At 32.6% G+C, this 21688-nt stretch overlaps 1 protein-coding gene across 2 annotated transcripts in view; it reads left to right on the forward strand.

Annotated features, from left to right (window-relative positions):
- Positions 1 to 21688, forward strand: part of LOC129805267 (SUN domain-containing ossification factor) — a 32953-nt gene that overhangs the window by 2867 nt on the left and 8398 nt on the right. Inside the window, exons 1-3 of one of the 2 annotated variants that reach the window (XM_055853067.1) lie at positions 1318 to 1494; positions 1559 to 1704; positions 8414 to 10502. In XM_055853067.1, the coding sequence (XP_055709042.1) occupies positions 1655 to 1704; positions 8414 to 10502 (2139 nt within the window). In that variant the 5' untranslated portion in view covers positions 1318 to 1494; positions 1559 to 1654. Of the gene's footprint in view, positions 1 to 1317; positions 1495 to 1558; positions 1705 to 8413; positions 10503 to 21688 lie in introns of those variants that run through there. The other variant, XM_055853066.1, reaches the window with a different exon arrangement.

Raw genomic sequence — 21688 nt, forward strand, 5'->3', positions numbered from 1 at the left:
ACCCAAGTGGGAATTTCATCCATATTCGAAAATACTGTTGAATCATGCCTAAATTTTTTTCAAAGTCAAATGCTAAAAAGGCCCTAGAGAGCGCATTTCTCAACTAAATGATATCATGTTTGGGCTCTTTGGAAAGGTCTTGGAATTCTTGACAAGACTGAATCGTTTCTAATCGGTAATGAACCGGTTCATAACTAATTTTTTATCCGTCCTAAAGTGTATTTTAGGCAATATTTTGAGTAATTTATAAATCTGTTGTAAACCGGTTATGTCCCGGTAAGTAATTTTCGTAGTAATTATTACTGTTTAAACTATTTTGGAAGATCTTTTGAGTGATTTATGAATTGGTTTAAATTGGTAAATGGCAAATGTGGCGAAAGTAGTTTTGAGATATAGAACCTAAGTCAAGAGTTAGATCATTTCGCAAAGTATTGGACGCATTGCCATCCCTTTTAAGTTAACCATAAAATATGGAATTCTGCGTAATAAAGGTTATTTGTTGTTTTTAAAGTTATAAAGAACACTTAGGGTAAGTGTGCCAAATTCCGGCCAGCTTGCAATTCCGGCCACCTATTTTGTTCCTCGAATTTTCATGAATTTTTAGTTTTTACATACTCCAGCAAAAGAAAAACAGAAAATGTAATTTCGACAAACGAGATGACGTGAAAAAGATATTTGAGGAACTATCGAAGGGCAAGGAACTATGAGAATGAAGGTGGCCGAAATAGGGCACCAAAGTTACGTCTACATTTTTATTCATTTTAAAATGTATTAAGAATGATTTTAAAGTAAATAAAGACGATAAACTCTCTACAAGGTTCTAACCAACACTCTTTAAGTAGAAGGAATGAAAAAATCAATTTCTTTTAAATATATTACATTTCAAACATGAGACTTTGGCGTTTGCATGCAACTATGCCGAAATTTGGCACACTTACCCTAAGGTGTTTTTTTTTTATTTGTTGATAACAAATATTACGGAAGCTGTGACTTCTACAAGAATAAGAGCAAAAAAAAATATACCAAGAACTTTTCCGATAACTCTCGTGTACACAAAAATTTTAAATTATATTTCCAATATACATGTTCTGTTTATATTGATATAAATTTTGCAAAAATTCAGCAATTTCAAGTGACTCTTGCAAATAACACACCAACGTGTTTCTTTCATCTTTGTGAAAACTCGATCCTCAAAAGCTATCCGATGACTTTGTGTGTTGAAAACGAGTCAAAAAATACTTTGTATTGCAGAGATATATTAATTTCGCTCTTGTTGTCGGGCTATTGAGAGTGAGTCGCAGAATGAATGGAATTCATAAGAAAGTGCGTAGTGATTTGCAAGTGTATTAGCTTTTGCAAAAATAATTTTGTTGTTGGAAAATGATGATATAAATATAACTTTTATTTTTTAAGTTTTTACTCAACACATTCGATAGTTATAATGTGAAAAAAACACAAAACAAAGAAACTGAGTGCAATAAACAACATTGAAGGGTATTTAGAACATCTTTCAAAGTAAAAAAAAAGAAGTTGTGTGTGCTGTAATTTTTTTTTCTAGTTTTATACTTTAGTGGAATACAGCATTGAACAAGTGCGACAGTATTAATTCACTATTTGTCTGATAAAGATCGTGCATTGCTGGTACTGTTTCTAAATGTCGGTTGTATCACTCCTCGAGCAGCTAATTATTCTTTCCATTCTATGGTAAATAGCTTTGCTTGTTTTTTACATTCACACTTCCGAAAAAAAACAATCATCTAACTTTTAAAACACTCTGCACTCTGCAGTCAAAACCGATTATATATATTTTTTAAAATGATAAAGAAAAGCGGTATTTTGTGGAGAATTGAATCAAGAGAGAAATGTAGCTTATTGGTTCATTTAATTGCTCGAACTCAAAGAGAAAACAATATTGATTCTGTATTATGAAGATTATTTAATTAATCCACCACCGAAAAAAAATTTCACTTCGATATTCGTCCTTAATCTGGTTACCAAATGCAGGGAGCAAACCATAGATCCTGTCGACTATCTTTAAAATTGCTCTTACGATAATTTTTACCGGATGTCGCAATATAATCCAATCTCTAAACTAAGCAATTGATTAGATCAAATACTTTTTATTTTAAAAGATTTTAAAAATTAGGAAAAGGTTGAAATTCAATTGTAATTTTTTAGGAACCGGTAGGATTTTAAACCGGTATAAAAAATCATTAAAATTTTGCAAATTGCTCAATTTTTTCTGATTTCAAGCTCTATGAATTTTCCATTGTTTTTATAAGTGCATAATAAATTATTTGAGAGGTTTCTCAGAAAAAAAATCACGCAACGTAAAAGTTCAATCTGAGAATATCCATTGAAAATCGATTTATTTTCAATCTGATACTGATGTTATGAAATGTTGTATGGAAACTATAATTTCCGGCACGATATAAAATATTTTCTATTCACAAGCAATTCATCTATAATATTGATAATTATTATTTTTAGTTTTCATGAAATTACAAATTTTTAATTTTTTTTCTTAATCCATTAGAAAAAAATCTAAATATTAGAGATAGAATATTCTAATTTTGGAACTAGCTCTTTACAAATTAATAGATGATTATATGGAAAAAATTATAGTCAACTATTAGGGGCGAAGGGAGTTGCTATCAAACATATGACTTAGCAGTCTCTTAATTTAATTCTTCACATATTAAACCATTGAAAACACTATTTGTTGATGTAGTGTGACTATCTAAGATAGGAATTTCCTATGCAAAAAAAATATTAAAATCGACGCTATGTCTAATTTTCCGAGCGTAAAGAAAAATGCTTTAAAACCCAAAAATGAAAGAGTAGAGGAACCATATAATGCCATATGCGTCACTGGATGCCACTCCTATAAATTAGTATTTTCTTAATTTATTTGGATTTTAGTATATTTTTAAGTACTAATCAATTACTTTGATTTTGCAATGTTAATGTTCCAAAATATTGAAAAGATATTTTTGATTCACTCGTACTAAAAGGGTAAAAGATTAATGACGATAATTTTAATTTCAGTAGGGTAAGTTGCATAAATTGGAACAATTTCCAGAGGCTCGAACTTTGATACAAGATTAAAGACATTATAAATACATTTTTCCCTGATGACATACATAAATTTGCTCCTTGATTCTTCTAGAATATTACCGTTTCATGGAAATTCTTGAAAAACAGTTTGAAAAGTTCTTAAATACAAGAAAAATACGTGAGTGCAAAACAATATAATTTGGACAGGGTGGGACAAGTTGGACGTGGGAATTTGGACAATGCGTAGGGGAAGGTTGTGCAAGTTTCAAGATTTTTTACTGAATGCCATACACACTGAATCAATTGTACCACTAGGGTAAAGTGTATAATTAAAAAGTAAAAAACATTAAGGCTTAGATATATATTATTTATTAAATCTTTTTCTTGGATATTTTAATTTTCTTGCTTTGCTCCTTTTCTTTTATTTTGAACCTTTCTTCCTGTTTCTGAAGTCTAATTCTTTTTTTTTCTTGCATAGCCTCTTCTTTTAGTTTTCTTTAATCATACGAATTGTCACAAAGAACTTCAAACATGAATTTAAAAACTCCATAGAATAATAATAGATACCTGTCCACCTTTGGGCGAAAGCATTACACCCGTTTCGTCAAGATTAAAGACGCGATCAGGAGGAAGTTCCAGAAGATCTTTGGATTTTAAATATTCATGAGTTTTCTCAAACCACTCAGTGGTAATACCAGCTCTTTGGGTTGTGTATGCTTCTGGTGTACGAAGTCTCAATTCTGTGTATCTGTTCAAAAAGCTCTTGAACCAAGAGTATCCTGGCCTTCCATCGGTGAACTCGTTGACAATCTTGAACTTCTTACAAATAATTTGCACAGTGTTGAGGACTTGATCTTTTGTTATAGGATGCCACTTGTCACTGCATCCTAAAATCCATTCAACGAGCTCATCTTCTATATCTTTTGGCAGCGTAGGAGGCCTTCCCCCAGAGCATTCTTCCGGACATTTCCCGGTCAGCTTATTAAAAAGTGTTGTCCTTGGCACCCCAAATAATACTGACACCTGACTTAGTGACTTTCCTTGACGAAAAGCTTCCAGTGCTTTGTTCACTTGGTCTTGAGTATAGGATTTGTACTTTTTCAATTTATTTGCCTTTTTACCCATCTGAAATAAAAAGAAAACCCCTGCAATACAATCGTATCTCCGGATGTCCAACTTGTCACTTTTGCTCACGCTTCAAATAAGCACTTTTTCTTCATACAGTTAGTAATTATATCAAATAAAACCATTACGTACCGTTAACTATCGAGATTAAACACTTTATTCCACTAAAATTTGCCAGAAATATTGAGAAATGTCAACAGAACCGAAAAACCAAAGTCACTCTTCTTGTGTTTTTATTAGGAAAAAATGGCCGATCGATGTATTTTTTCGACGGTGAAAAGTTACACTGTCAATTGAGGTGAGAATTTTATACGTTAAATCTTATTCATATGAATGGATTTTCACTTTATTTGCAGCACAAGGAACCAAATAATTAAACTATAACATAGAAAAATATACAAATTAAAATTTAGTACTGTATTTATCAAGAAAAAATTGCCTGTCCAACTTGTCCCAGCGAAATTTTCCAACTTTTGCCATTGTCCAACTTATACCAATTTACCCTATTGTTAAAAAGATTCACTCGACTAGTTTTAAGATTAAAGGCAACTTAAACATGTTTGACATTTTCAATTCTTCTTTTTATTGTAATGTTTGATACGATTTAGTAAAAAGAATTAAAAGAATTCGACATTTTAACAATTAAAGGTCGTTATCGGAGTATGCGATTCAGCTTTTAAGAGCCATTTTAAAGATTTACCCCTTAATCCTTATCGATTAATCCTTAGAGGAGCAGCCAATCACCGATCTTGAATCACCCGTTACACACTCGTTTGCGAAGGTTTAAAGTTAAGTAATTAAATGATTGAGCTGTCTTTATCGCAGAAGCAAGGGTTATTCTCACTAATTGGTTTTTACCATTTTTTAAACAACGTATAGTTTAAAGGGAACAGAAGTCTAAAGAATATGTACGTTTAAATTCGTAGGGATCTATAAGTAAAATGATAAGGTGGCAAAAAATCTCACAAAAACTTCACCTTTTGTCATCAAATGATTTCGAAAAACCCGAAAATTAAAAATATTTCATGTGTTATGATAGCTTATCACATTTTATTTCTAACAAAAATTGCGACGAAGCTATAAGTAAAGACAGGCCACGAGTAAGGCCACCACCTTATAGAACGCAGGTTGTCCTTAAATACAAATCCTAGATGAGATTGCAATTAAAAAAAAAGACAAAGAACAGCTTATTTCTCCATTTTTTTTTCAACTTAAAAAAAATATAATTCAATTTCTTAAGCTTATAAAAGTATACGATATTTGAATTATATTTTATAAAATTTTACCTTGAAAAAATCAAATAATCAGCAATTGGAATTTGATTTATGGAAATCTTTTTGAAAAAAAATTACTTTGCGATCGACAAGATTACTCAGAATAGACTTATCTGAAGTGAAAAATCAAAATTTGTCCTGTTACCAGATAAGTTAAACTGAACGAAAGAATTTTTGTTCCCTTGATCACAGCTTATTTTACAAGATAAAACGTTGTGAAAAATACGTCGAAAATGATAATTTTTCTATAAAATTCTTCCAAAAATTCAAATTCAATATAATCCTTTGTTCAAGTTAGAATTTAGCGTATTTGCTGAAAGGAAATATTTAGATAAACTTCTAAACCATCACGGTTTTTTAAAGGATTCCGGAAATTATGTCCAACCGTTCAAACCGTTCAAACCACTGAAATTTTAAAATTTTTAAATCAAAATTTCAGAAAATATAGTTTCAATATTGTACTTTTATGTGTTTGAGAGCTTGAAATAAATAACTTTATTTTATTATTTTGAAAAGAAAAACAAAAATTACTGCAAACATGCTGTTTTTAGTTTTCCTGACCCACGTAATTCTCGACGTTACTCCTCAACTCTTTTGTATCTTTTGGAATACCCAAAGTAAGTTTTTTGAGTACCGAAAGTAAAATACGGATATTCTGGGAAAAAAAAAATCATATTTCCAGGGTTTCCTATTAAAGCATTTGCAGACACTTCAAAAAAACCCTTTTAGTTCACGAAATAGGTAATTATTTCATTTGAACACTTTACGTACCGTTAACAATAAAGACTGGCAATTAATTTAACTAAAATTGGCCAGAAATAAGACATAGATGTTAAACTAAACGAATAAACAACAGTCACCTCATTGTGTTTTCATTGGAAAACCTGGTCGATCGATGAAAAATTCTATGGTAACTTTAAGCAAAATTAACTAAATAATGAAACTGAGGTATAGAAAATATATAAATATAATAATTTAGTACTGTATTTATCTTGAAAACAATGACGTTTCCATTTGGAGTAACGAAAAAATTCCATTTGGAGCAGGTTTTGAATTAGCTTAATTTACCCTACCTGAATTTATTTTTTTCTTATGTTTGTACGTAATTGCAAAGTACAATAGACTCTCTCTCAATTGGGCATTTGGGGCGAAATGTTATCCGGTTTATCGATAGATTTGGGCGTCAAAGCCTTTGTAAATTCCACAAAAAGCGCTTAATTATAAAGAAACACGATAAAATAGGAAGAACTACGGCGAATTTGAGCAAATTAGCTTCATAAATTAAACGTGAAAATTGTCAACAAGATTTTTCGCTCGATTGAAAAAGAGCCGATTGAGCGAGAGTCTACTGTAGAAGGTTGAAGGAATCTAGGATATTTTTTAAGTCACCAGCTATGTGCTATTATAGTAAATATTTAAACTTAAAAATGACGAATTTTTAAATTCTCATATTGAAAAATTATTATAATTATTTTTTATATTTCCATTTTTTTAAAGCAAAACCGTTTTGGAAAAAGAAACTACAATACTCATACAAATAATTTTTATTAGACTGAAAATTATTATTCATTGATATTTACACCGCCGCATTAGATTGGGATTGAACTGTTCCAAAATTGGATTTCAGATAATTAAGTCTAAATTTACGGCCGCAATCTAAACGGTTTCATAGACGTCATTTAGATTGTCGCATTAGATTCAGACTGAATTATCCCAAAATCCGATTTTGGGACAGTTCAATCTCAATCCAATGCGGCGGTGTAAAGAGCCTCATTGATTTTCTTTATCGGTTAAATTTTAATTGTTGATTTTCGGTCCGTAAGAAGTGTCTCGTCGTTAAAGGGTTAAGGCATATTTCGAAAATGATTTCACAAATTGACTCCCAGTGGTAGCGGTAGGCAAACATGCATAATCCCTATGAGCATAATCCCGAAACCTAATGTATAAGAATATCTAAATCTAGGATATTTTTTGCAGAAGTCTGATTAATTTCCGAGCTAACATATTTTTGAACAAAAAATAAATCGTTAAATTTTCTCGCTGTATATTTTAGGTAAGGGTTAGGTTAGTCAAGAGCAATTAATTTACAAAAATTTTTCATATAAAAGATATATAGTACTTTATAGATAAGCATGTTGATATTCGAATAACCTTTCAAAATTCTTTGCAATTGCGGTAGTTGTCATTTTAATAAAGCTGATAAAAATGAATAGTAATAAGAAAGTTCAACGACGGGTTTTTGTTGAGAGAGTTATTTGCTAAAAGCAATGATGGCGGAATTATGGAAAAAATACTTCTAAGAAATCACAAAAAATTTTTTTAAGGAAAATTTTGCGGTATTGAGTAGAGATTCATAGTTGAATGACTTTTATTGTATAGTTTTATATATTTTTAAAGTTTTATAAAAATATTTCACTTATTAAAATATTGTTTTAAATTAAATTGATCAATTATTGAGCCAAACATAACCATCAGCGGGAAAATGATGACGTAAGTTATGCTAATGCTTTTAAGGGTCAATTTTTGGGGTGTAAAAATGTGGCTATCATTAGCCTTTTAACCTCTGACAGCGGCATATATTTATGGTTAAAAGGAAGCACGAATAATTTTATTTTAATTTTAATACAATAATATTTTTCAATATTTAAGCAATTTATTGAATGAATTTAAATTAATTTTGAGGCGTGCGCTCTAAGGAAAAGATTATAACTTCAAGAAAATGTAAAATGCAAATTTTGTTCGTATAAAAAACATGCAGAAGACTAAGTTGATATGGTCATTTCTGGTTTTAGAGGGCAATTATATAAATTCTCCGGGCAAAGTGTTTGTAAATAACAAGTTTGCAGAACTTAGGTACGCGGTCAAAAACTTGCACCAATTTGTCCTCAATTGTAACAAAATTGCGATTAATTTCTAATCGTTTTATGTATATATATATGTATCTATGCCTTTTGCAGTAATTCATCGACAGATTCATCATCATTTTATGGCCAAAAGCCAGATGTTGTTGAATTGGATTTTGATAAAAAATATGAAAATACAATAGAATTGCATCTTAGTGAAGATGATGAGAGAAATGTGACTGAAGATGGGATTGAAGAGAAGCATGAAGATGACAATGGGAGTACTTTATTGGACGTTAGTCCAGGAGAAGATGATGGTAGTTTGATAGTAAATGTGAATCTTAAATCAACAATTGGAATAACACCAACACAGCCATTTGAATTGCCAGATATTAATGGCATTGAGGAGAATATAATTCCTGTGTTCTCAGAATGGACACAGAAGCAAATGGAGGAGGCTGAGAAGAAGTTGGAAAAGGAAGCGACAAATTCGTCAGCAATGAAGAAAAATTCAACGGATCAGGGTCCGTCAATTAAGGTGAAAGTACGTGCCAAAAATTATGCATCACCTGATTGTGGTGCAAAGATCATAATTGCCAATCCGGAGGCTGAGAGTTCGAGTTCTGTACTATCAGCATCTAAGGATGAGTACCTGTTGAGTCCGTGTACTAGCAAAATATGGTTTGTGGTGGAATTGTGTGAGCCAATAAGGGCAGAAAAGATTGAATTGGCCAATTTTGAGTTGTATTCTTCATCACCAAAAGATTTTAGTATTTCTGTGAGTAATCGCTTTCCCACACGTGAATGGCTCAATGTGGGTCAATTTATGGCTAAGGATGAGCGTAATGTACAAAAGTACAATCTCAATCCGTTAGTTTTTGGAAAATTTATACGTGTTGAGGTGAATTCGCATTATAGTAAGGAACACTTTTGTCCAATATCACTTTTTCGTGTCTATGGTACATCGGAATTTGAGGCATTTGAAACGGAAAATCATCCAGAGATTATTGAAGGGGATCTCTTGGATGATGATGGTGACATTGAGATGGGTGACAATAGAAAAAATAATGCAAAAAATAATATTTTTAAATCTGCCAGTGATGCTGTTTTGTCAATTGTAAAGAAGGCAGCTGAAGTATTGGGAAAGGGTGATGCTGCAGCAGATACTAATGCCACAGCAGATACTCAAATGCTCAATTCATCTACAGAAAATTGCTTTACATTTGCCTATTTAGTTAACTGTGTCAATTGTTCCAGGGATTTTGTGGCACAAGTTACACATTTGTTGAATTGTAAGCACTCTTTTATGCTCAAACTCCTCCAAATGCCACAAATTCATGAGATTATTTACAAATCAGGTGAATGCAAGAGGTTTATTGATGTTGATCTCATGGAAATGCCACAAATTAATTTGCAGAAATTTATATACTATTCCCACCTACTTCCACGTACATACATGATAGCATTGTGCAATTTGGCGGCAGCTGTGGAAAATTACATTGGATTCAATCCCAATCTCAATATTTGGAATGATTCTGTGACAAATGCCATTCCGGAAAATGAAAAATTTCTCACGGGATTGGAGAAATTTGACAAAGATGTGGACAAAATTAAAATGATTCCCCTTGAAGATGATAAAATGTACACTCATAACACCTCAAAAAATGATATAAAGCCACAGGTTGATGATAAACCGGCTAAAGATGCCCAAAAGCCACGAAATGATGGGAAAAAGCAGAATAGTAGGGATACGACGATGACAAAAGAGGGCAAAAAGCCCAATAAAAAAGAATCTCAGGGGAATAGTGAAGGAGCAAGGGGACAACAGCATCATCATTCTGCACAAGAACATGCTCAATCTAATGGAAATGGGAATCACAATGGTAAAAAAGTTGTGGAAGAAGCCCAGAAAGATGCCACAAATGGTGATGGAAATCTAGTCGAAAGTGAGCCAACTGAGGTGAATTTGTCACAACAAACTCATGTGAACAACACGGAAAATCGTTTGGATGAGAATGAACAAGTAGATCATAAGGTAATTCCATCTCAGATGCCACAACAGCACGATAGTAGCACAAAAGACAGCCCCAATGGAGCAACCCAAGACAGTCATATGAACAACGAAGTTCCCAACAATCTCCCAGCACAGCAATCGTCTGCCCACAGTGAGAGTGTCTTCCTCCGGCTCTCCAATCGCATTAAGGTAGGCTTCCCAATTTAATTGCATGGGGATGTAAAAACTCACCTCTTAACCCATTCCTTACCATGGTATTATACATCATACGCAAATTGAGTGATTTTAGATGATTTATTCCAGAGCAATTGATATTCGAGTTTCTGTCGGAAATGGATTTTGTGTTACTTTAGTCCTTCAATTACTTGGAAAAAATATCCCAACAGAGATGGGAATACATTTTGTTATTCTTTTCTCGCTTCACGTGAAGTCATGCAAAAATTTTACTCAAAATGGCGGACGGAAAATGCGACATCCCGTGGAATTTGTCAAAATTGACCTTCATCCTCTTTCCTGATTTGAATTCTGGTTGCCAATGTGTTTTCTTGGATAGTTGCTCTATCTAAATCAATAGAGTTTGTAATAAATTAATGAACTGAATTTAAAATTCAGTGACCGTTAAGACGCGTGTTTGAGGGCGGCTCCCCGCGCCCCCATAATGGATAAAAATTATTTCTTTCCAAAAAAAATCATCTATTAACCTGTAGGAAACTAATCCCAAAATATGAACATTCTATCTCAAGTATTTCTGGTACATTGACTGAATGGGTTAAAATACTCAATTATTGAGTTAAGTTCGAGCATTTCAATTCACCGCTCGTTTCTAAATTATCTGGATCTCAAGAAATTTTAACGAATGCTTAAAATGCATAGAAATAATAACAGTGTTACGAGTTTAAGACTGGAGATTTAACCTAATTCCCGAAAGTCTCGAAATCCTTATTAAGCAATTTTAATTAAGCATTTGCCTTAATATCCATTCTTAATATCCAATTTCAAGTCAAATTTTTTTTTAAAAAATCTTGTCACACAAGCAACGATAAAAGATAAGCCTAATATAAGATGAGCCTAAAGTGGTCTTCAGACTAGACGTTTAACCCTCTAACGTGTAAGACCGCATCCAGGCGGTCATTCTATAAATCGCATTTAAATCGCATCGAAATTGATAAAGAAGCAGACTTCAACAGTGATAATGAATTCCCTAATTCGTCCTTTAATGCCTCAGATCGTGAAATAAAACCAGAAGATAAGCAATGTATTTCAAAGGACCTTCGAATTATACAAGAAGATGACGTTTTCATAGCCGATCTGTGACCTATTCGGTAAAAATCAGTTTCATTGAAACACCTTGAACTTCATTAACGTCTAATTATAAAAATTATAAACGTTTTTTTCCTAAAAATTATTATTTCTTAGATAATCATACAACATTCATCCATAAAAAACGTTTAAAATTCATTTATTTTACTATTTGTCCACTATTTTTCAATAAAAAGGGACAGATAATCCTAACCGGCTTATGTAGGTGAGATTCTTAACGTGAGCTAACTCGGAGTGCATGCAAATTCGATTTGATGCTGAAGTAGGGAGACGCCATTCAGTTATCTTGAATCAAATTCGTGAAATTATACAAGTTTTGTATTTGAAGCAAAATGTCAAGGATTTGGATGAACTGACAGAAAAGTGTTATATGGGTGAAATGTAGACCAGAATGTTCTCTATAATTTTCCCATAAAACATGATCTCATCGATTACTCAGAAGTCAAGATAAGCGAGGTTTTTTGTTTCTTAACTTAACTCGTTTTTTCATCCAGAGTGCCCCAAGTGTTCATTTGTTGAACTTCAACTAAATCAAAGAATTGTTGTATTTTGCGGGACTTTCCATTTAAACCCCTATTTTAAGTGTCTTGGTGGAGTAGAGGCAGTCAAATTGGCATCTGAGTGATTTCAAAGCGTTATTATTGGAAAAATCAATTTTTTCACACTTAAACGGCAAAATCGGAGTGATAGCGTAGTCTGAGCGGAAAATGATGTATGGACGAAATGTAGAGACAAATGTGCTCTACAATTATGTTGAAGTAATCATCAAAATCGGTTCAGCGACAGTCGAGATAATTGAGGTTATGTGATATTTAAATTGGTTTTTCGACTGTGGCGCCCCTGGTGTTGGTCCCACGAAGTTCAAATATTCTAGAAAGTTGTAGCATTTGGTGAGATCTTTCGTTTAAGCCCTCATTCATCAAAATCGGTCACATAGAACCGGAGATATGATTTTTTGAATTTCGTGAACTTTGACCCCTCATATCTCCGGTTCTATTGAAACCACAGCGCACATACGCACCATTTTGGAAACGTCCTAGACTGGACTACAACATACTAAAATTTTATTAACTTGCACAATGCCGTTTTTGAGAAAAGTGACTTTGAATTTCGATGAATTTTGACGCTATCACAGCGCCACCTGTGGTGACTTTTTGAACTTCCATCTGAAAGTGCTCATCGAGACGAAACCAAAAAGGTAAAATTTAGGTCGCTATGTTAATTAGAACCGGAGATAGAGGCCGGTCAATGTTCGAACTTTGACCCCTTATAGCTCGGGTCAGGGGTTATGGATCGACTTAAGGTTTTTTTTGTTTGATAGGTATAATCAACGGCTACAATATACTAAAATTTCAGCCCGATTGCATAAGGAATTTTTGAGTTATTTAACTTTTAAGATTTAAAAATTTTCTTTTTAAAAAAAGCGCCCCTAGCGGTGGTTTTATGAACTTGCGATGTTAGAAGGAGAAGTGGCATTTCACGAGAGCTTTCCAAAAAGCCCTCACTTTTTAAATTCTGACAATTAGAACCGGAGTTATGGCCATTTTAAGAAATTTTTTTTGGACCCTTATAGCTCGGGTCAGGGGGGTCGGGGACCTTAAGTTTGGTATTGATGGAAAGCCCTAAGGCCCAGCTATAACATACTAAAATTTTAGTCCGCTGAATGCCATAGGGGCGGAGCTATTGAGAAAACAATAAAAGGGGGGTCTTCAAAATGGCGGAAGGAGGGGTGGGGGGTGGGGGGGTCTATGCACCAAGTTGCAATTTTCACCCGATATATAACCTTTGCCGAAAACCGCAAGTCGATATCTTTTTTAGTTTAGGAGCTATTAAGCTCCAAAGAGCGGCCGGCCGGCCGGCCGGGAACGTAACTTAGCCACATATATATTCGGAATCAGGAAGTGGCGAAACACATTTTGGCCAAATTTGAGGTCGATCGGACGACATGAAATTTTGTTAGGATTATAGGGGAAAGTGACCATGCTTGATACGATCCAATCTTGATAATAACTATTTTTTTCCTATGTTAATCAATAGTTATGACTCATCGCAATATATTTCAATAGCTGGTGCTAAGCCTCACATTTCCTAAAAAAATTAGGATCCTAGCTCTTTTTTCCTAGTTTCAGGAAGCAAAAATCAAAAATAGGCCCAAAACTGTAATTTCGATACATGACATTTCATAAGTATTTCTTAATTAATGTCGCTATTCAGGAAAACTATTATCATAGGCACATAGAGGGTTCATCAGTACTAATATTTATGTAAAAATATTTTTAATTGGTGGACACTGTTTTTGTGGGTGGTAATAAATTCATAAATTCTACTTGTGTCCATCCTATATTCTAAGAAGGGTCCATGAATGATAATTTTAATGTGGCAACTATATCATTAGATGTGGTTATTTCATAATTACACATATTGCAATCCGCCAATTTTATCGACAATTGACATAATCTTCAACCCTGTTGCCTTAATTTTAAGGTTGCAGAATGACATTTTCATGGACTCAAAGTGAAAAAATGGTTTTCGCTAGCGCCCTAATGTCATAAAAACATGGTTTAGAAAAATTACATAAAAGTGATTTTAAAACTAATAACCAGTCATATAAACGATTTAAACAGATAGATTAGAGTTCCGTTTAAATATTGATGTGCAATTTTTTGTATCCGGTGAATTTTTTGCAGTGAAAATGGGCCTCCGAATTGTCGAATCAATTATTATACAGGAAGGCCCCTGACCCAACTTGTATAAAAATCACCACTGAATATCCATTTTCTTCTTGAGGAAAATCTAAGGATTTCCAGGAACTATTTGAGGTGGGATTATGAACCTAATAAGTGAGACATTTTTTTAACACAGTGGAAGAATCGCTTCGGTTTGTGTGTTAATCAGAAAATAATCACAAACCTTGGACATCATTTTACAGTATCAAGCATGGTCACTTTCCCCTAGTAGGTGAGATTGTGAAGAATCTCACCTAATATTTCAGTCTTTTTATGCCTTAAACGGATATGACTGCCTGGAGGCGGTCTTTACCTTTTCTCACCTGGCGCCCAAGAGGAAAGAGATAATGAAGAATGGATGGTATTTTTGAGTTCAGCGGACCATTAATTACCCTAGACAAAATTATTTAACTACTTTTTTTTAGATATTAAAGAAAACACCGTTAGAGGGTTAACCCAATTCCTGAAGATTTCAAAATCCTAAATAGTAACCAATTTTATTGTTTTTTTAATCTAATAGGTCACTTGTCCTTAATAATTCAATTCTAAGTTAATTCTTTCGGAAAAAAATTTGATTGATAAGAATTTAGAGCAATTAAGCCATATGGTGCAGTCTTAGGTCTGAAGCCCGTATAAGATACAGTGGCGACAGTATAAATAGTACAGTCTCGGACACTGTAATATATGCTTTGTTTTTTCAAAAATTATGCTATTGAAGAACGAAAGTAATAATAATAAATGAACTTGTATATAAATACATTTTGAATATGAAGAGAAAACCTGAAAGTTCTATCAAGAAATTTAGTACGATCAAAAAATTCTTGAAATGGCACATATTAAGAAGACAATATAAATAGCACACCCCTTAAGAAGTGATAGTTTTCGATTTCTACTGCAATTAACAACTTACGAATTCTATTTGAAAATTAAATTTGGATTAATTAGTATACTTAGTTAAGTAACTTTTCCAAAGAATGAACGCTTGACAACGAAAGATCATTAAAGAAATCAGGATTTGACACTATTCTAATGTTATTGTATTTCATGTAGTATGGATATCTACTTAAAATTATTCCAAATTAGTCACATTCGAGAGATTTATCTTATGGTCAATCTTGTCCTTAAAATTCAACAGGATTGAGGTCCTTAGACCATCCCGGCCATTCCAGAAGGTCAATTTTGTTCTTATTGAACCACTTTTAAAAACTCTTGGCAGTGTGTTTGGGATCATTAGCTTGATTAAAACTTAAAAACCAAAAGCAAGTCCTTTTCGATTTTGAAGTACATGTCTTGTCCAAAGATATCCTTGTAAACAAATTGGTTTATATTGCCTGATATTCCATATACAGGCCATAAGTCAGTTCACAAAAAGTAACCCCATATTAAAAAATTACCACCGCTAAGTTTTACATTCTTAGTTATGTATCAAGGACAAAATTCTTGACTTTTGGGACATTTAATATTTTATTATGTCATATTCTGTGATATTAAACAGGAATGCATCGGTTCAACGAATATTATTTCAGAATTACAGTTCCTTCTCCATATGCTCTTTAATAAAAATCAAACAACAAGTACGGTTTCGTTTGAATACTAACTCTGTATGTTTGGCAACACTTCTAAACTGGGTATTTTTACATAATTGGCTTTGAGTATCAGTAGTGCTCACATCAGTTACTTTATCAAATTTTGTTCAATTTGTTCCTTTATTTTTGGAACGGCGGCAAATAAATGCAGGTTTACTATAAGAAGAATGGCAGAATCTTCTCTAGCAATTGAAATTTTTTCTCGAAACTTTCATGTTTTTGTGTGATTTGTAAGTTAGATCTTAAAAAATTATTGAATTCATGGTTATCTTCCTTGAACAATATAATTTGCAAAAAAAAAATTGTTAGTTATCCTAAACTCTTTTACGTAAAGCCTATAAATCTGCGCCAAAGGCTTTATTTACATGATTTTTTAGTTGTCATAATTTTATTTTACGAAATCTTGTGGCATTAATGCCTATAAATGATCAAAAATAAATAAATATCATGAATTTTAAATTAAAAGTGAATTTCAAGTAATATTTTCAGAGAAAATGAAAGTGTGCTATTTAAATTGTCCACACGAATTATACCTAGATTCATAAAATGACAAAAACAGATAGTTCTATAACAGATACAAATATTAAATAATTATCATTTTTATTCATAATATGCATTGTATTTTCTAAAAAATAAAGCATGATCAGGTATAAAGATAGATATTGTATCATAAACATCAAAATAGGAAAATCCCTGAAGGTGTGCTATTTATCTTGTTGCCACTGTATGACTCTAAACCTTTAATTTGAACCTCGTATAACAATTAACACAGAGAAATATTTTTTGCAGTAAAAATAAAAACTGCAACAGATTGGGCAATATCAGTATAAATCAGTCAGTTTCAATAAAATTCATTCGGTAAATAAATGAAATTAAAATCCACAAACCAGTGATAAGCCCAGATAAGCTTATGATAGTTGAGATTCTTTATAGGCGACTTCGAACTGGGTGCTACTCGGAGTGCTTGCAACTCGAAACACTTGAAAATACGATTGTGAGTTGAATTTTGGGGGTAAAGAATCGCGTCCTCCGTGTTGCACGCATTCCGAGGTTGCCTCAGAATCTCAGCTACCATAAGCTTATCTGGGCTTATCAATGGTCATTTTCTACAGTGCTGTCTCTCTATATGCACAGCTTTTGTGTCGGTTGCATTCAAAATTAATTTTGAATCAAATCAAAATCAATATTGACAAAGTAATAAAGAAAATTATTTTCTTGGTAACTAATTTTTCCTGTTTTTAATTTTCCTAATTTTATTTTTTCTGTCTCATATTATATATATTTAAAATAACACGGGAAATTCTAGAACAATAAAAAAATGATAATTTATTAAAAGAAAGAAAAAAACCGTTGGGAATTTCAAAAAAAGTTGTGCATATTCAGAGAGAGAACTGTCAAAAAAACTACCCAAACTGTGCATATAGAGAGACAGCACTGTATATCAAATAGTCTGAGTACGGAAACCCAACAAGAGAAAGGGGTGGCAAAGCGTCCGAGGCTTTGCGAGCTGCTCGAACTCCCGAGAAGGAGCTCTGCCTTATATTACTTTTCGTAAATTTCTCTGGTCTTATTGTAGAATTAAATTTGTCTATAAATTACCTCAAAACCTATTTTTTGACCAATTTTTGGGGGATAGGGAACGAATGAAAGGGGAAGGGGAGAAAATAAAGAGGTCACGTTTGAGATAATGTCATTTGAGGACGGGTCATCGAAGACCAGAAGTTGATATCTCTTACAGTTTGAATTTTATATGGGTTAAAAGACTGAAAAAGTACGAAAACTTCACACAGAAAAATTTTGACTCAAAATTTAAGAATATATAAGATCCTGGGAACTTAAATTGGACGTGAATCCCCGAGGCGTAAGCTCTGAGCGAAAGAAATGAGCTAGAATCCCTAGCTCTTTCAAATGAAGAGATCGGGAACTTAAGTTCACCAATAGCTGGAAAATGAAAAATGTCTACAGATTTGCAACTAAAACTAAATGTTCAAGGATTTAGAATTAGGGCATTGGCATTCATTGGATGGGATTTGAATTTAAATTCCTGGGTGTTTCTGTTTAAGAATTTTCCATTTTTCTGTGTGTTCTCTCTTACTTAGAGTTCGAGCAGTTAAAAAAATCATTGAAATCGGTTATTAAACTTTAGAGATAGAGTCCGGTCAATTTGGATATAGTAAGGGTCGGGACGGGATACGGTATTATTACATTTCTATTGAAATACAAAATTGTAAAATTTCATTGAAATCGCTTCATAATGGCTCCGGCACACCTTTTAGATCAGGAAAATTTCATGAAGTCGAAATTCGGATCCCCTTCTTTCTTTCTCATTCTTTCGCATACCAAATTCGATTGAGCTAAATTGAATTTGAAGTGATGTTTAAGAGAAGAAGAAGAGTGCGAGAGAATGAAATAGACATATTCAAAAGATGTGAGAAAGAAAGGGATCCGAATTTCGACTTCATGAAATTTTCCTGATCTAAAAGGTGTGTCTGAGGCATAAATAACGAAAATGAAGTCCGGTCAAGATATTTTTGATTGTTGCTCAGATCAGAGAGCATCGAGAGAAAAGTGCGACCCACTGTTATAAAGCTCTTGACCTCTATTTAAAATTTCATCAAAATTGAAAATGGAAGTCATTCCTCTACAAAAGCTTGAAGAGAACGGATGTCAAAAATTTAAAGATGAGAAAAATTCAATCTAAACAGTTAAATAAACTTAAATTCAGTGAAAATATTACACAAAAGTGTTTAAAATCAAGTGATTATTTGAATATTTCGAGATTCAAAATATCTATTGTGAAATAATTGACAATTCGAAGAGTTTGATGGCGTAATGCCTAAAAACAAGAAAATCAAGAATAAAAGAGTGAATTCAGTGCAAAATAGATACCAGAAGTCAAAATATCAGCGCAGTGAAGAGATTGATAAACAGAGATTTCATCAGTGTGAAGAAAAATCCACGATGAGTGATAGAGAAATGGATGAAGATGGAATACTGGTTCCTGACGACGACATGCGGCAAGGAAGAAATCAGCAAATCAAAATGGCGGATGATATCACCATCTCTTCTGCTCAGTTAGAGGATATAATTGGTGTTTCTTCTCCCAGCCAACAGATGACGCCAAACGATCCAAAGTCAAAAACTGAGTCTCCACTCAAATATCAGTTGAACGACAAAGGACCATTCTTCATAATAATGAAACACGAAGAACTGCGTTATACTGAGATTGCTAAAATCGTAGTGATCAGCGTTGGGAGACCTAAAATTGACCAAATCATCAAACTCGATGATCACAGTGTGAAGGTAAAACTAAAGGACGCTGATTCTGCAAACAAGATTCTCAAAAGTCAGAGTTTGGCCAGACTTCAAAATGTGAATGTTTCTATCCCACCAATGTACCTAAATTCAATTGGTATAATTGACAACGTGGCTATAACACACACAACAGAGGAAATTCTTGAAGCCTTGGACAGTGACAACCAAATCACAAAGATTGAAAGAATGACTAAGTGGGATCCAGTTTACAAAAAAGCAACACCGATGGAACAAATCAAAATTCACTTCAGGTGTTTTACACTTCCCAGAACAGTGAAGCTATTCATGATCAACTTCAGGGTAAGATTTTTCTTTCCCAGGCCAACTTATTGTGTCAAATGCTTAAGTTATGGTCACTACAAAAAAATTTGCCGACAAAAGCCAAAATGTGCTATTTGCACAAAGGAAACTGAAGGACAACATGAATGTGAGCAATTCTGTAAGTTTTGCGAAACCACGGATCACCAAACAAATGACAGAACCTGCAAAGAAAGAATCAGACAAGCGGAACTAACCAAAATCATGATCAAGGAGAAGATGACCTACAAGGAAGCAGTTCAAGCTTTAAAAGAAGGAGAGAAGAATACAACAGCGTTTCCCAGACTCCCAAGGATTGACTTGAGTGAAGAATACGCAAAATTGAAGGAATTATCACAAAAAACGGCAGATTTGCAGACCCAATTGGACAACATGAAGCTGCAAAATGACAAAGTGAAACAGGTGCTCCGAGAGATCTGTACCCTGGCTACTGCAGAGGAGAGCCAAAAAAATCATACACTCATGATGAGAAGGTTGCTGACAATTCTTGAAGAAAATCAAGATATTTTGGATTAATGATGATTAAGTTATGTCAGATCCAGAATTCTTTTTGGATCTCCTGCTTTTTTTGACCACTCTAAAACTGAATACAACAGTTACATCAAAAACCCTCTTCAAATAATTGCAAACCAGTCGTTGAGAACAATAATGGGTTACACGAAATCGACACCCGTAAATGCTATTTTAGCAGAAACAGGACAGCTTCCCATACAATTAGACATTGAACAAACAACAGCAAAATACATCTCCAAAAAAACATCAATCAACATGGATGCAGCAAATCTACCACAAATAAATACAGTGAAATCTAACCATTCTTATTTAAAAAACATTGCACCAATATTAAAAAATGAGACCAATCCTAAAAATTTAAAAGTGCTTCCGTCATTAAATGGCATTGATAAAAAAAATGAAATAAATAATATAATGATTAAACAAATAGTGAATGAAGAACTTATAAGACAAAGTGATTATGAACAGATATTTACTGATGGATCAATACAAGGAGAATCAAGAGGTGTCGGAATATATTTTAAAAAATCAGAAGAAATAATGCAATTTAAACTTTTACAAAAAGTGTCTATAAAAGAAACTGAACTAATAGCGATTTACTTAGCTGTATACTTAAGTGTAAAAATGAAAAAATCTAAAATAATAGTGTTAACAGACTCAAGAAGTGCGTGTTTATCAATACTAAATAAAAGTGAAAAGTTCTATGAAAATAAAATCAAAAACTTAATAAACAACAGTGATATTAATGTGATAATTCAATGGATACCGGGACATTGTGGATTAGCAGGAAACGAAGAAGCTGATAGAGCAGCAAAAAGTGCAACAAACTCTAATAATGAAGTCAATAATTTAATTACTATACATGAATCTCATAAAATTAGAAAAGAAATTATGTTGAATAAATGGAAAAGAGAATATGAAAAAGTGTCTAATGAAAAAGGAAAATTCAATTTTGAAGTTAGAAATGGAGAAATTAGTCAAAAAATTTGGTTTAAAGAAAAAAATATTAATGTTAACAATTTAAAAATAATATCACGAATAAGAACAGGACATTGCCTAGATAAAAGATTCCTTCACTTAATAAAATTAAAAGATAATAATTTATGTGAAATATGTAACATAATTGAAGATTGTGAACATTTAATTTTGAAATGTAAAAAATTTGACAATATCAGATGTAATTTCAAAAATTTAACACAAAATAATAATGATCTCAAAACAATTTTAAAATCGACAAATAACGAAATTTACAAAGAAATTTTAAAATTCTTAAAAATGGCTAAAATCAATATTTAAAAAAATATAAATAAATAAATAAAGAAAGAAAAATACTTTGTTAAAACAAGATTATAAACTATTGAAATCATTCCTTGACTTTATTTAGGTCTGCGATTTCAGAGATGAAAGGGAAATGTGCGATCCTATTAATACGCATTTACTGTGATAACAATAACAAATGTAAAACAAAAGAACAATAACTTGTAACAAACAATGTATAAAAGGAAAACCACAAACAAAAACACAACAAAACTGTAAATATGACCGTTGGCTATATGGATCTAAATTGAATCCGACAGCCGTAAAAATAAAATAAAGA

This window comes from Phlebotomus papatasi, chromosome 3, assembly GCF_024763615.1.
Source record: "Phlebotomus papatasi isolate M1 chromosome 3, Ppap_2.1, whole genome shotgun sequence".
In the NCBI taxonomy this organism is placed as follows: Eukaryota; Metazoa; Arthropoda; class Insecta; order Diptera; family Psychodidae; genus Phlebotomus; species Phlebotomus papatasi.